The 15,208-nt window shown below is 53.6% G+C and overlaps 1 protein-coding gene across 1 annotated transcript in view; it reads right to left on the minus strand.

Moving 5' to 3' along the window:
- Positions 1–2,247: 2,247 nt before the first annotated feature.
- OSBPL2 (oxysterol binding protein like 2) overlaps positions 2,248–15,208 on the minus strand; it is a 36,416-nt gene continuing 23,455 nt past the window's right edge. Inside the window, exons 4-14 of the mRNA XM_061436977.1 lie at positions 14,567–14,642; positions 14,284–14,418; positions 13,604–13,701; positions 11,051–11,233; positions 9,385–9,492; positions 8,533–8,622; positions 7,044–7,167; positions 5,657–5,785; positions 4,339–4,462; positions 3,704–3,794; positions 2,248–3,457 (exon numbers count right to left, since the gene is read on the minus strand). Of these exons, the coding sequence (XP_061292961.1) occupies positions 3,355–3,457; positions 3,704–3,794; positions 4,339–4,462; positions 5,657–5,785; positions 7,044–7,167; positions 8,533–8,622; positions 9,385–9,492; positions 11,051–11,233; positions 13,604–13,701; positions 14,284–14,418; positions 14,567–14,642 (1,261 nt within the window). The 3' untranslated portion in view covers positions 2,248–3,354. The remainder of the gene's footprint in view (positions 3,458–3,703; positions 3,795–4,338; positions 4,463–5,656; positions 5,786–7,043; positions 7,168–8,532; positions 8,623–9,384; positions 9,493–11,050; positions 11,234–13,603; positions 13,702–14,283; positions 14,419–14,566; positions 14,643–15,208) is intronic.

A 15,208-nucleotide genomic window follows, 5' to 3' on the forward strand; every position in this document is an offset into this window, starting at 1 on the left:
CATGCCCACTTTGGACACAGGAAGGTCCTTCAGAAGATGAAACCAGGTCCAGCAGGAACTTTCTGTTGACTGGACTCTCCTGTGAGACTGACAGCTCTCCTCAGGGCACAAGGCTTCACTGAGCCACGCCTTCCCTCCTGGCACAAGGGTCGACAGGATGCGAGAGCTATCCTCACTTCTGATTTTTGAAAGCTTGTTAGCATTGTAAATGGCAACCCACTCCAAAATTCTCGTCTGAAGAACCACATGGACAGAGGAGCCTCGCAGACTCCTGTGTCCATAGGGTCGCAAAGTGTCAGACAGGACTGAAGTGACTTAACATTAGGATTGTAAATGATGTCTTCCTGGTGGATGCTCGAGGCGAACTTGTTCTCCCAGGAGCAGGTGTCCTGAAAGAAAGCCACCTGCCGCGGCAACCTGAGGGGCTGGCTGGCTGAAAGATTCTGGGCCTTTCTCTCATTCTGATTTCCTGGCCTCAGGGCCTGACAAGGATGGCGACGCCTCTGGCTGGACACCTCCACAATCACTGCAACAGGTGGCCGGCAGCATCAGCAAGGAGTGTCCGGACACCTAGAGGCTGTCAGCACTGGGCTAGGTGCTTCTCCCCGAGTGTCGAGCAGGAGGATCCTTTCAGGAGCCCCAGCATCACCTCTGGGGACAAGGTCTGAAAGGGAGATACTGCTGAGAACACAGTCAGAGCTGATGCTCGGGACCCTGCTGGTGCCATTGCCAGCTCCGTTTGCCTGGGGAGGCTGTGATGACACCTGGTCATGTGTGGCCAATGCCCTGCACAGACCTGTGAGCCTATGAAGGAGCAGAGGTCGGCCCGGCACCTTCGTTTTCCCCTCGTGGAGCCACCGCACTGTGGGGTGGAGGGGCCTGGCCTTCACGGAAGCCTGCAGTGGCCACACATGGCACAGCCTATGAGGGCTGGGCCCGCTCCTCTGATGCCTTCCTGTGACTGGGGGCCACACCCGGTGAGGAGCCTGCCAGTGCTGGGGCGGCCCTGACCCTTGACCCCACCAGGGAGAGCAGCACCCAACCCGGAAGGGACCAGCCTGTGCGGCTCAGGGACCCAGACACTGCATTGGCCCCAGCCCTAGATGGCCTGAGAAGTCCAGCCAGCTCCAGTGTGTGTGCCGCAGGTCCATCGGCCACCATGTCGCCTGCATGGCCGGCTCCCCAGTGGCTCTCAGAAAGTTCACTGAATCAACAGACACAGAACTGAACCTTCAGAGGGAGTGGAATCAAAGCCTGAAGGTCTTTGGGTGAAGTGGGTCCTACTTTTCATCCCACAAGGACATTCCAAGTTATAAGGCTGCTCTGAAAACCACCCAGGCCCTCCATCCAAGCCACGATCACACACTGGGGGCCCTCTACAAGGCCACGCCTCCCACACACCAGTCATGGGAGGTCGTCTCTAAAAAGCAAATCCCACGGAAACACTGTTATTAAAGAAAGACCCCTGACGTCCCAGTGCATCACGGTGGCCAAGCTGATGGGCAGCTCTGGTGCGTGTTGAAAACTCATGCCGCCCACGCTTTCTGGTCCCAGGCCATCCTGCCCTTTCTCCTTCCACTTGAGTCAGGCTTGAAGGAAGCGGTGGTGGGGACTACGCTATGGGATCTGACCTCGGGGAAGACTCAGGGATGCAGATGAAAGTGTCGGTTGCACGGTCATGTCCGACTCTGTGCGGCCCCACAGACTGTGTAGCCTGCCAGGCTCCTCTGTCCATGGGATTCTCCAGGCAAGAATACCGAAGTGGGTTGCCACTCCCTTCTCCAGAGGATCCTCCTGACCCAGGGACTGAAGCTGGGTCTCCTACACTGCAGGCAGATCCTTTACCGTCTGAGCCTGCAGGGAAGTTCTCAGAGATGCAGACCTTGCAGAAAATTACTGGAGTGGTGAGAAACAGGACAATCCGTGAAAGCTGTCAAATTGCCCTCGACACCACTGCTCTAAACGTGCCCCGGGTCCCCCAGCCTTACATTCCCAGGAGAAGCAGTTTGTTTCCGTTGCCGGCCGCCACCAGGGGCACAGGACTCCCAATGCTAATGACCAGGTGTGTCAGCACCTCCTCTCTGCAGAACCTGAGACCACACACGCCTGGGGCCTCTGTGTGGTCTGGGGGCCTCTGCAGGTTCCGGGGACCCGGCCTGGGTCCCGCCAGGCAGATGCCCTGGAACTCGACCGTGGCATCGTGCCTCCAGTTTCCAAAGCTACAGAATCAAGCCTTCAGAACAAGGGTTCACTTTTAAAAGTGTTTTAATTACAAATGTGGTTTTGAAGCCAGGACACACAATGCCGACACCCTCCTGCTGAGAACCCACACTGTGTACAGCTGCGTGTGTGTGCATGCATGCGCTTGTGCATGTGTGCACACGGCAGATTGTCTTCGAATCAAAGAGCTCTGCCACGGCCAGTGGTGTTGGCACCTCTACAGAAAGTGAACAGTCACAGGGTGTAGATGTGTGCGGAGGCGGACACGCACAGTGGTGAGGACACCCCCGAGGCGGGTCACACATGCATGACAGGGACAGGTCGACTGTCGTGCGTGCAGGACTCACTCTGTGTGAGGGTGTGGCCTGCAGCGAGGGGGAGCCCCAGGGACCAGAGGGCTGGGCGCCATCTGGGAACAACTGGTCAGAGTTTCTGGCCACCCTCGTTGTCATGGTAATGCTTCATTTTGGACAGTGTAAAGTGGTGATTAATGCCTATCTTGCTCTTCAGCAAAGTATTATTCAAGTAGTTTGAACTTAAATATTTTCAAAGTAATCTTTACATTATTGAAGATTGATAAAAAATACAAACTCTGACAACTTTTCATTTCATTCAATCGGCTGCTTTGAAAACCTCCACTTCTGTGTTACCGTGATCTAGAAAGCAATTCCTGGCCTGTATAAGGCTCCTGATGGGACTTTTCTCAAGATCCATCTTTTCCTGTTACTGGTTCAGTTTTAAAATACTTTCAGAAACCCTTTGCCACTGCATTACGAAGAGGAATATGGACCCTTCCCATTACTTCCTTTATTTATAACTTTTTGTAATGAAGAGGGTGCTGTACTCTACGCCAGCCCAGCTTGTCCTGTCACATAAAGGGAACTGTAAAGACTGTTCCTTCTCAAACCTTAATGGAAACATGATGATCCCAAGGGAAGTTTTATGAAGAGGCTGCAACAGTAGTAAAATGTTTGGCAATCAAAAGTTAATTAGAATTAAATCCTCAACCAGGGACGATGCGATCTCCATGAACAGTCATGAGAAAAGCTGGTTTCTGCCGTGGCAGAAGCTCAGAGCAGCTGCTTGACGGAGTCCAGCCTCTGGGTCTCCAGGTCTGGGGGCCAGTCCGGCCTCTCAGTAGATGTCAGGGCAGCCTGAGAAATCCCGCTCGAAGTAGCCCCCTGCGTACAGCCAGTCGGGGGTCCCAGTGTACGGGTTACTGCCTCGGTGAAACCACCTGCGACACAGAGCAGGCGGTCAGGAGGCCAGTGGACTGTTCTCCACTTGGGATCGTGGCCCCTCCAGTCAGCACTGTCACCTTGCATGTCATCTCACGTGCAGCCCAGGCTGTAAGCCGCTGACTCGTGGGACACAGGGTAGCTTCTGCTCAGCCCCAGGAGGGCCTGCAGCCCCTCCTCACTGCCCCCAGGTGGGTGGGTCTGTGCCTCCCCCGCCCCATCCCCATGGCCGCCGGGTGCCTCACCGCGTCTGCCACTCAGCCTCCTCCCGGGCCCGCTCCCTCCGGGCCTCCCTCTGCTTCTCCTCCAGCCGCTCCTTCTCCTGGCTTGCCAGATCTAGGTGCAAGCACGGGGCAGGTCAGGGACCAGGGTGACAGGCAGAGGTGAGGCTGAGAAAGTGGATGAGGGACACCCCACACACCCCCCACCCAACCCCAGGTGGGAACCATAGGCAGTAAGTGTGTGGGAAACCAGACCCAAGCCCATGGCCAGGCCCAGACCCCAGGGCAGCCAGCGGCCCACAGAGGGGCCGTGGGGTAGGAAAGGCACAGGGGGGACCCTCCACACCAGAGACTTTCAAATAACAGCTTCTGAAATGTAACCTTACTGTCTGTTGAACCTAGTAAGAAAATCGGGGACTTGTATAACATTTTGTATATATTCTCTTTCATTTCATTTTTCTAGTAACTTAATCTTATTTTATTTATAAAAGAAGTGGCCTGCAGCAAACTAGAAGCTTTACAACTCTTGCCCACAGATGGTTTGAGAAGCACGTCGAGAAGATATGACGTGTGTTCAGTTAACAGGGATACGTTCCTTCCCTGCACCACCCGCGTGGCCAGGGCTGGGCGCCCAGTCAGCCCCCAATGCGAACACGCACCCATGTTGCCATTCTCCATGCCGCGGATGTCAGGGCGTAGCCGGCAGTCGGTGGGGGCCAGGATCTTCTCCATGCCCGTCTCTAGTTCATTAAGACTCACCGTGAAGCTAGTGAAGTTGTACATCTGCGGGGCAGGCACAGAGTCGTTACTATAAATGATACTCTTTTCCACACTTGCCTGGGTCTCCTAGGGGGCTCATCCTCTCCACCCCCACAGGAGGCACCCAGATTCTCACTGTGACATCCGACCTGCACGTCTGTCTCCTCATGCCCCAGGGGTCTGAGAAGAATCTCTATCTCAACCCCTTTGTGGTGGGGTCTGCCGCCTCCTGATACCCAGACCTGGGGACTTGCCTCCCTCTGGCCACTTCTGCTCTGGCCCCGAAGCCTATCTCCACAAGTGGCTGGAGGGGCCCCTGGTTCCTCAAATGACCCCACGGTTCCCCATGTCATGCACAGTAAGAGAGGAGATTGGATCCTGGCTGCTCCCTGGCCCAAATGCGGCCCTACGGCCAATGGCCCTGGCTCCCTAGTCCTTGCTCCATGTACCCGTGTCCCCAGGAGGCCCGCCTCCAGCCCATTAGACAGGTCACTCTGCTGTGTGGGGTTGGGGTCCTTGCCTATCTGTCCTTGGGCTCTACTCCCAGGGACCTGGACCCACCTACTCCAACCCAGTAAATGTTCACTGAACCAAAGAAACGGATATGATTTCTAGTTTTTACTGTGTGTGTGTGTGTATGTTTTTTAAACAGATTTTTCTCCATTATCTTATAATTTGTATTCCACTGAAACTGCAGTCGTGGCTGTGCTGAGATAATCTATTTATCACTGAATGTTTGTTTCCTTTATTTTGCACAGGCTGTGGCTTTGCTTAAAGGATGTAACAAAAATTTTTTAAAAATCTATGATACACTGTATATATATTTTATATATAAATAATATAAAATTATAATATAGTAAAATGAAATTTACTATGTATTTATCATATAATTATTTTATATAAACATTACTGTATGTAATATAATAATTTTACCATAGGTAACAAAATTATAAGTGCAATTTTCCAAAACAAATATCAAAACGCATTTAAGGACTGAAATTGACAAGTCAAAAAATTCTCTCTCGAAACTGGTTTGGAAACCCTTTCAGTCAGACACAGCTGGTGTAGACACTGAGGGTTCGCAGTGTAACCAGGTCCTGAGGTGTGTGTGGATGCCTGAGCTGAGTGCTGGAGGGTGGGGGTCATAGGGCTCGGAGGGCAGGGAGCCCCGAGGGTGACAGGATGACTGGGGGCCTGGCTAGGGCCGGGGGCACAGACCTGAGCGGAGTTGGGGGGCCGGGTATTGACTCTCCAGAGTAGCTTGCTGCCTGGAATGACCTGCACCGTCTCCTGAGACTCGGGCACACTGTCCGCTACATCGCAATCAGCCTTCTCAGGGCCGTCGTCCTGAAAGACACAGCACCCACTGCCCCCGGAGCCCTGGCAGACCCTCCCAAGCCCCCGAGAGGGCAGCAGGCACCACGCTCCTGGTAGGGAGGCCCATGTGGCCTCCTGAGCGTGATTGGATGGGGCGACACCTCCTCAGGTAGCCAAGGGCGCCCCCAAGTGGTCCTCTCCCCCAACGCTGCCCTTCTGCACGTGTGGTGACTTCAGGGTGTCTCAGCGTCTCTAGACTAAGCTCTCACTTGGGGTCACATCTCAATAGAAAAGTACAACTGCTACTTCCTTTTCAAAAGCAGTGGGACCTGGAGAAGAAGAGTGGCTTTTAGTTAGCTGTGAGGGAGATACTTAATTACAACGAGCACAGCCTGGCAGTCTTCCCCGCCTGCGGGTTACGCGGTGTGGTGCCAGAAGCTAAGTGAAGACACAGGGCAGCGGTCTGCACCCCCACAAAATGCTCCCTCCTTGGGACGTCACCCCGAGGGGCAACACAGCCAAGCAAACGCACTAAACATGTCAGCAAACAGATTTAACATCTGCTCTATGGTCTTCAAATGGAACTTTACTTTTTTTTTTTTTTTAGTTTAAAGGAGTATTTTTAGAAAAGATGTCTAATAGCACCTGTGAAATATTACAACATAAAAACCAACAGGGACGTCCCAGGCAGTCCAGTGGCTAAGACTCTGAGCCTCCCCTATAGGGGGCACAGGTGTGACCCCTGGTCAGGGAACTGAGTTCCCAGACGCCACATGCCTAGTGGCTTGGCCCAAAACAAAACAAGAAACAATAACAATCTCAGCAGAAGTTGAATATTCTGTTAAACAGATACTGAACACCTCAGGTTTGGTACATTCTAATTTATCATCTAGAAAAACACGACACCTCTCTTGAACTATTGCCTCTAGTCTTAGGCCCAAGAAGAACTAGTCTTAAGACAATCAGTATTGGGTTTTATCACCTGGAACTCAGAACTAGAAATGCAGAAAGGACATCCACTTGCTTATCTACTGGGTCTCAGCTAACAAGGTGCGGGGACAGGAGAGGTATCAAGAAATATCCAGAAGGAAATGGAGGCACCCTCTGATTCTGCCAGGTAGAGGGGTGGGTAGAGGCACCCCAGCACCTGGCCATCCAGAATCAGGTGGACAGGCACCTTCGCTCGGAGAGACAGGTTCTGTAACCCACCCCCTCCAGCTGGACCACCAAGGCACCGCCTGGCCAGGCCCCGCACCCTCGCTGGGGACCCCCCACGGCAGCCCCGTACCGGTTTCGTCTTCCGCAGGGAGTCCCCTCTTCTTTCCTGCTTCCTGAAGGACTCGTATGTGACAGGGTCTATGCCCCACAAGCACTCCGTCCACTTGCCATAGATCACGAAGAGCTTCTTTTTGCTGGAGGGAAAGGGAATTTTTAAAAGCAAGTAACAGTGATCATCAACCGTTCATCCAGAAATGCAGCCCCCTAACCTGACCCAGAATCAATCTTCATCGTCAGTCTTGTAAACCCTAGGGTACTGCTGGTGCAAACATGCAGACGGAAAGCTCCATTTCAGTATCGCCACTCACAGCTTTCAGACTAACTCTTCACACTCCTTTGCCAAAGCAGGAAAGAGAAAACAAGGGCACAAGAACCTGAAGGGCTGCGGGAGGCAGATGGGGTGAGAACAAGTGTGTAACATAACACCCTGTGAGCCTGATTGTCGTTTTTTAAATATACTACATCTTTTAAGTACCATGTGTCCTGCAGCCCCTTCTCTATGTCCTATAAACAACTCTCCCCACATCCAGCTGCCACTGCCTCTTCAGCTCCATAACCTGGAGTCAGACCCCCATCACTGTCCGCCCACAGCCTCCAGAAAGGGCGCTCTGCCTGATTCCCAAGGAACAATGCATGCTGTGCCTTGTTCTCCTTTCCTGCATCTTCCTGGGTGAGCAGGGAGTTGACCATGTGCTCCTGGAAGGCTGTGCTGGCAGCCGAGGGCCATGCTGGGAGGGCACCTGTGCTTCAGAGGCTGGGCCTGGAGGGTGGCAAGCGGGGACACATGGCCAAGTCCTCTCTGTCCAATTTGGGATGGAAAACCAGAAACTCGGAGCTGGGCTGGTGCAGGGGGGTGTCCACTGCTGCAGCCCACGTCTGTGGGCCAGCTGACCACGGTCTCCCTCTGGGCTGACTCTGCAGGGCTGGCCAATGCCAGTCCCCCTAACAGGACTGCTGTCCTGTGAAGCCATACACCAAGTCCCAAAAGATTTCAAGGGGCGAAGTGGTCAGAGTCTTAAGTCTAAGGGATTTGAACAGGTGAACATCTGACACCCAACAGAGTGGGAAAGAGCAAAAGTACCCGCTGCTTTACACTAGGAACTATTTTTACCTGAAAATGTACATATTTTAGGAGCTAAAAGGAATCTTATGGCTGTTATGTGGTCCAAGTTACTTGATGGAAAAAAAAAGAGAGAGAAACTGAGACCCAACACATAGTGTAACTAACCCAAAGTGGGGAAGAATCCCCCAAACTTGTTAAAATACTACTGATCATTTCTCTGCTCACAGAAACTTGAACAAGTCCCAGATTTCCCAACAGGAGCGAAAAAAATCATGTGGAAAAGGATGCCCATAAACGCGTGTTTGGGTTTTGCCTGATAACCATACTGAGCCCAGGAGAGAGAGTGAAACATGAGGTCAGATTCTAAAACCACGACTTCTGCAGAAGACGCAAGCACCAACTAGGCACCTGTGACCCGATCTGCGCGGGGATCTACCTTTTGTCTTGAATGTACCCCTCCACTTTGTGAAGTTCTTTCCCAAACAGTCCACACGGTTTAAAGTGAAGCACACACTTATCTCCAGTCCTGCAGGGAAGACAAACACAGGCTTCTGTTGTGGATGGGAAATGTCAAGAAAAGGCGAATCGAGGGGGTAGGGAAAGAGAGAAGGAGAGAGAGATGGAGGGGGAGACACAGAGGGAAAGACCGAGAGTGAGGGGAAGATGGGGAGATAGCAGGGGAGAGAGGGGAGCAAGCAAGAGCTCATACAAGGGCTCCCCAGGGCGGGGCAGCATCAGGACCGCATGGACGGCCCAGGGACCTTTCCAGGGGACAGAAAGCTTCAAGTACTGCCTGGTGCTGATGGTTACACAATTCGGTAGATTTACTAAAAGTCATTTACATGTCTACTTTAAATGGGTGGATTTTATGACATGTAAATTATATCTTAACAAAGCTGTTAAGAAACAAAGCAAACCAGCCATGAACTTCGAGGAATAAGGCCTGGCAGACTGGACAGTGGTCACTGTTTTCACCAGAAGATCACACCATTCTTGAGTGTAGTTTAAAACTTCCAACTAAATCAACCACTGTGACTAAAAACACAGAAACAACAACACGGAGCACTAACGATGACTTTGACCAGTGCCGGCCAGAATCAGATCCAACTGCAGCACGTGTGTTGTCTCGCGGCCAGTATGGCCCATCTGGAAGCTGAGCTCGCTGGGGACCAGGGAGGGCCTTGGGGGGCTGAGGGTGGCATGAATACACAGCTGAACGCCAGCGGCCAGTGCTCTGGGCGCCCCATCGCCACCCTGACTCGCAGCATCTCAGCATTGGGCCCGTTACCTGTGGTTTAAAATCTCCACTGTCCCATACTGCTCTATCCAGAGCTTGCCGATAATCACGTTGTGGACACAGCACGTAGGGTTGGTCCAGGTGTATGCTTCCTTATGTCTGAAATACGCCAGAGAACAGAGACACCGCGTGACCCTAGAAGCTAAGTCCCAGACAGAATCACACCATAATGGACTGAAAGCCGTAGAAGGGCATAGCACAGCTTTGAACTCCCGAGCAGTGGCTACGTCTTTAGCATTCGTTTGAAATGTCCTTTGTAGTATCAACAAAGCTTTCTATTTAAACGTGGAGACAAGTTAATCAGCAATAAAAGGCTGCAACAAAGGCAAGAGGTTTCCTGTGAAGTTGTCAACAGAACAGCCCTCTTACCATCCCCGCCCTGCCCTGTGGGAACCACGAGGTCCCTAGCGAGCCTGGGCCCTGGGCCTCTGGGGCCAACATGAGGCGGGGTGGGTCCTGGGGTGCAAATGCCTTTCCCATCAGTCACCTGTTCCCCAGGTGGGCTTCCTCAAGGAGAAAAGAAACCTCACAAACGGGGGGGGAGCAGAGGGCCAGACCCATGTCTCAAGGGAGGCTGTGTCAGAGCCACAGTTGAGGGCAAAAAAAGGCCCAGGGCACAAGCATTTCACGAGGAACACTGGAAACTTCTTGAATGTCCTGGGAACCAAAAGCGTTCATTGACAGGGCTTGCAACTCTGCAGGTTGCAACTCTCCCCACCCTTAAAAGCCAAGAGCAGGTGACCAGGAGGGGCTGCCCCGGTCTGACCCAAGATGCAAGGGTCTGGGGTGGAGACTGGGGAGCCCACACGCCTCTGGCCAGGTGGGGCTCACAGGAAACACAAATGCCATACAAAGCTCCCACGGAGCTGCAGGCAGCGAGGCTCGTGCTTCAGGGAGGCGGCTGTGCCCCTTGGTCTGGACCGTCCACAACGGGTTTGCAGTGCCAGGCGGCTGCTAGAGACTCGGTTTCTGCCTAGAGGGTCTTTGATCAACGTCAGATTGGGCATGTCTGGACTTAAATCGATTTAAAGGTATGCATGCATTCTTGAAGACGGCCCCTCCATTCTCCTCCCCTCCTGGAGTTCAGACCCTAGACCACAGCTGGTCTGTGTGACCACAGCATGTGCACATAGGCTGTGGTCACTTCTGAGGTCAGGTGATGAAGGACACGTCTATCCTTGGGCACCCATCCTTGGTCCCTGGCTCTGGGGGGTGTCCGTGTCCGGCTGCACAGCTGTGCAGAGCAGGGGGGTGGCAAGCAACCCTGGCCTCTGCCAGCGGCCAGGGAAGAGAGTGCGGGAGCAGAGGCTCTGCCTGGTTGTCTTCAGGGGTTCATCCAGCCTGCACCCCAGCTGCACCAGCACAGAACCCCAACAGAGCCCCCACATCACCCCCAACACCAGGCGAGGACAGGATTGTTTCAGGCTCTGAGCTGGGTTGTCACACAGGAGGGGACGACGACCACAACCAGGGACTGAACTGCAGAGACCAGGGAGAAAAAACAGGACCCAACCCAATCCTGTAAGGAGCACACCCCCTGCCCCAGGAACCACCACCCCAACGAGGCCTCCAGGCTCCCTGGAGGAGGGTCCTGCGCTGCAAGGCTGCCCGCCTGGCTGCCCACCACGGCCCCTGCACCGCACAGCTCCCTACTCACTTGAGCAGCTCCAGTGTGATGGTGCCGCGGGGCTCTGCTTCCACGCTCTTCCCCCAGAACTTGAGCTTCGGATAGATGGAGCCATGAAACAGGAAGTCCTGGTGGAGGCCCTCCGAGTAGAACGCACTGATTGGGGGGTGGTGGCTCACCTGCTCGGATATGAATCTGAACCCTAAGTCTTCCCTGGAAGCAAAAATGAGGAAAAGAAAGGAAGGGGCAGGAGAGACAACCAAAGGACCTTGTGAGTGACAGCAAAGCCCATAAAGTCGGCCCAGCACCCGCCTCCCCAGGGAAGCCCACAGCTCAGCACCTGCATGTGGGATGGAGGACCCACAGAGCCCCTGACCCCCACGTTTGGGAGGGGTGCTGGGATAAGGGGACCACACATGCTGTCTCATATGGCAGAAACAACCAGCGCGGCTCTCCAATGTCACACGTGACCTAATATTGACCACACAAACACGCACACGCACACACATGCACACGCACACACACACGCGCGCGCGCGCACACTGTGTCCCGGGGCCATCACCAACACACAAAACAAGCAGCCCTGCGGAGAGGCCCCCTGCCCTGACCCCCTGCCCACCCCGGTGCTCTTAGGGCCAGCGACTCAGAGGCCCGACAGCAAACTGTCACCTGACTTCTCCAGGGATGCCCACTGCCCAGTAAACCCAGAGGAGGACTGTCCAGCCTCCTTTCAAGGCTCCCAGGATGTTTGTGATGAAATGTCTTATGTCTCAAGATATTCCTGGCCAAGAAGTAGGATTTTTAGTACACTCTCTTTTTCAATAAAAATGTCAGTTTTTAATTGTTCCAGAACTCTGAATACACCTACAGCTGTAGTCATTAAAAATTATAAAAGCTCAACCACATAATTACTAACTTAACTGGAATCAGAATTTCCAATCATTACAGAGGAAGGAAAGTTGAAAAATTAGATTTTAAAAGGTTGCCTACCAAGGTATGTAATTTACAAAATGAATACTTGTCTAAGAACAGAAAGTGTTATTTTTAGTTATCCATGAGCAAGCTCTAGGGACAAAACGATACTGGTGAGTGGCCAGTTTAGTTACATTGCCCAAACAGGAAGATAGCTGTCTAACACGCGTGGCACACGGCAGACACCGGAAGTGTGATTGGGAAGTTGCGGCCTGACACAAGTGTAGAGAGTGTGTCAGTGTTCCCTACCAGTCCATGAGGCTGGTTCAGCTGAACTATGCTCTGAAAGAGACCGACGCTGGGCTGTCGCTACATCCAGCGCCTTGGAGGGCTTGCATGCTTTTAACCCCCTGCTTGCTTTCTGTTGTCTGGACTCTTACTGTACTGTGCTTTGATTTCTCTTTTCTGATATTTCAATGATGCTCTTAATATGCACAAATGCTGAAAACTATCTAACAGCTACATAAGGGCAGAATCTCGAATACTGGACTAGAGTATGCTGACCAGAGGGAGGAAGCTCTTGCTCAAGAGGAATATCTAAGAAACATCTCCACGAATTCCAGATACAAGTGTCCCCCTGAGACTGACCCTCAGGCCAGCCTTCCCCTGCCTGGGCTTCAGCTTCCCTGTTTCTCAAAGGAGAAAACTGTGCCTACGGTCCCTCTTGCTGTGACCTGCCACAGCCCCAGACCACCTGCTGTACTCCTGTCATTTACAAGGCTCCTGGCAGCACACAGCATGCTTTCTCCTAACTTATCTGGCTTTCTCGAAGAAAATGACATGTGGAGAAGGGGTCCTCCAGCACCCAGTGCCAGCCAGCCTCTAAAGCACACTAAAACCCAGGAGGACCCCACACAGACCCCGTGCACAGAGGGGCCGCTGCTGAGCCATCCAGGACGAGCCAGAGAAGGTGGAATCTGAAACTGGCATGAATGCTGCCTCCCCACCTGGGAAGAGATGCACGTGCAGGCTGCCTGCATCACCAAGATGACAACTCCTCCCCGGACGGGCTGAAAGCAGGGCTGACACGCACACCTCCGCAAACAGTGTAAACTCTGACACATCTGAAGGGCCCATTCTCAGCCGCCTAGCATCCCCACAGCCCAGCATCATCTACTCACCACAGCAAAGACTCAACCATTAACAACACATATGCACAGAAGGACCCAAGAACTACAGCCAGAAGTTTGTGGTTCTTTGAATCCAAGATTAGTCACACAGTACACCACTGTTTTATAAAGATGCTGCAAATTACAGTAGGCCATGCAGACATGCCCACACACACAAGCACCCAGCAGCACTACACCCCGCCATCCCCTCTCTGCTCCTGAACCTAACCTACACGTTTAGGTTAGGTCCTGAGCCTAAACGACACATTCTGGCCATCCCCTCTCCATTCCTGAACCTAACGCAGTCTTCGGTTTTCAATTCGGTTTCTCACCAGGGTTCTGTTATGCCATTAACACAACACCTCTCTAAAGTAAACCATTTTTCCACCCACAGGAAGCCCCTCAATTCAGCCGCCTGGAGACATCCATGCTGCACAAGAACCCTCCTCATCCGTCACCAGAGTCCTGTGCCCAAGACACCACGAGGGCCCCATCTGCTTACCTGATGAGCTCATACGTCTCCCCCAGGAGCGGGTTGAAGGGCTTGCCGGTCCTCTCCCACTGGGAAGCCACAGCTGAAACCGCGAAGGCCGCCACAGACTGGAAGCAATCACAGGCCAGTGAGGGGGTGGCGACCATGAGGACGTGTGAGCCAAGGGCTGGGGTGGCGCCCAGACACACGCTTGGGGTGACTTCTCAGTCTCCCGCTGGTAACGCGTGTGAAACCACAGAACTTCCGGGGAAATGCTGTTTATCACCCACCACTTCCTCAAAGCCACAGAAAGCAGGAACTCTGCCATCTCCCACCCCAGTTGGGGCCTGCCCTGCAGGCCGTCTATCACACATGTGCACACACTCACATGGGACGGTGGTGCTGAAAGGACCCAAGAGGGGCCAACTGCCAGCCCCATATCCCCCTGCAGCCCCACAGGCCCAACCGACAGGAGGCCAAGACCACACCCGTGGAGAATGTGCCTGTGGCAAATGCCTAGGCCGTTGGGCAGGACAGCTCCCCAAAGTCAGTGTGAGCTGCTCCGGCCCCGCTCCCAGACATCCCACTGCTGAGGGCCAAGGTCCCTGCCCCCACGTGGCCAGTCACATTAAGTCACGTTTTTAACTGCTATGGTCTGCGTGCAACCAAGCACAGTGCCAGGTGCCCCCCGAAGTGAGCTTGCCACCCACCTGCATCCTTTCTAGGGACTGGGGCTGGCGGGAGGCTCTGTGAATTAGGTACACATGTTCCATGTACTCTGTGATCCGCTGCAGGAAACTCAGGGGCTCATTGAAGGCTATGGGCATCGTGATCTTGGACAGCTCCTAGGAGGGGCCGGAGAGGACCCTCTCCATTAGCAGCAGGCTCTTCCCACACCCGCCCCTCCTCCGAGCACCGTTTCTTGGAGTCACAGCCACCTGTGCCGGACAAGATGGTGGAGGCCCCGTGGGAAGTCTGGCTCTCTGAACTCACCAAGCCGATGCACTTCTTCAATATGCTCCACACGCTGAAGTCGCTTCTGGTAAACATTGGGGCAGGCAGAGATGTCCTGCAGAGGAGCAACCAGAGCAACACGTGTGTTTCAACAATGTGAGTCACAATGGATGGCTCTGCTCAGTGGCCCTTGTCTTTCACCTTTTCTAAGCATTAGTGTTTCTCTATGTTGGCTCGCCAGTGGAGGAAAAAAGGACCAGACTGCTGCAGAAGTCCCAGAGAAAGCTTTCTGTACCAAATATTGGAGGGCCTCCTGGGAAATGATCACGGCCACATGGACGACCTTCCCCCATGGAGCTGGGGAGTCAGGTCGCCGCACCCCCACCCCAGGGCAGCCGGGCGCCATCAGCCAGGAGCAGCTGCAGGACCATGGACAGAGGTCAGACAAGAAGGAGTCCCACTCAGAAAACATCTCAGAAACCGGCTCTTAAACCCCTCTGAAGCCTGTGCTTGTCTTTCCTGAGGTCCTGTGTGGCCGTGACATGACAGGCCCCAGCTGTGAGGGGCCACGAGGGGGAGGGCAAAGCCCAAGGATGGCCCTGCATACAGGCAGGAGCTGACGAGATGGAGGAGAAGAAGGCCCAGGCTCAGGGCACAGAGCAGACAGAGCCCTAACGAGGG

This window comes from Bos javanicus, chromosome 13 (assembly GCF_032452875.1).
Source record: "Bos javanicus breed banteng chromosome 13, ARS-OSU_banteng_1.0, whole genome shotgun sequence".
NCBI lineage: Eukaryota > Metazoa > Chordata > Mammalia > Artiodactyla > Bovidae > Bos > Bos javanicus.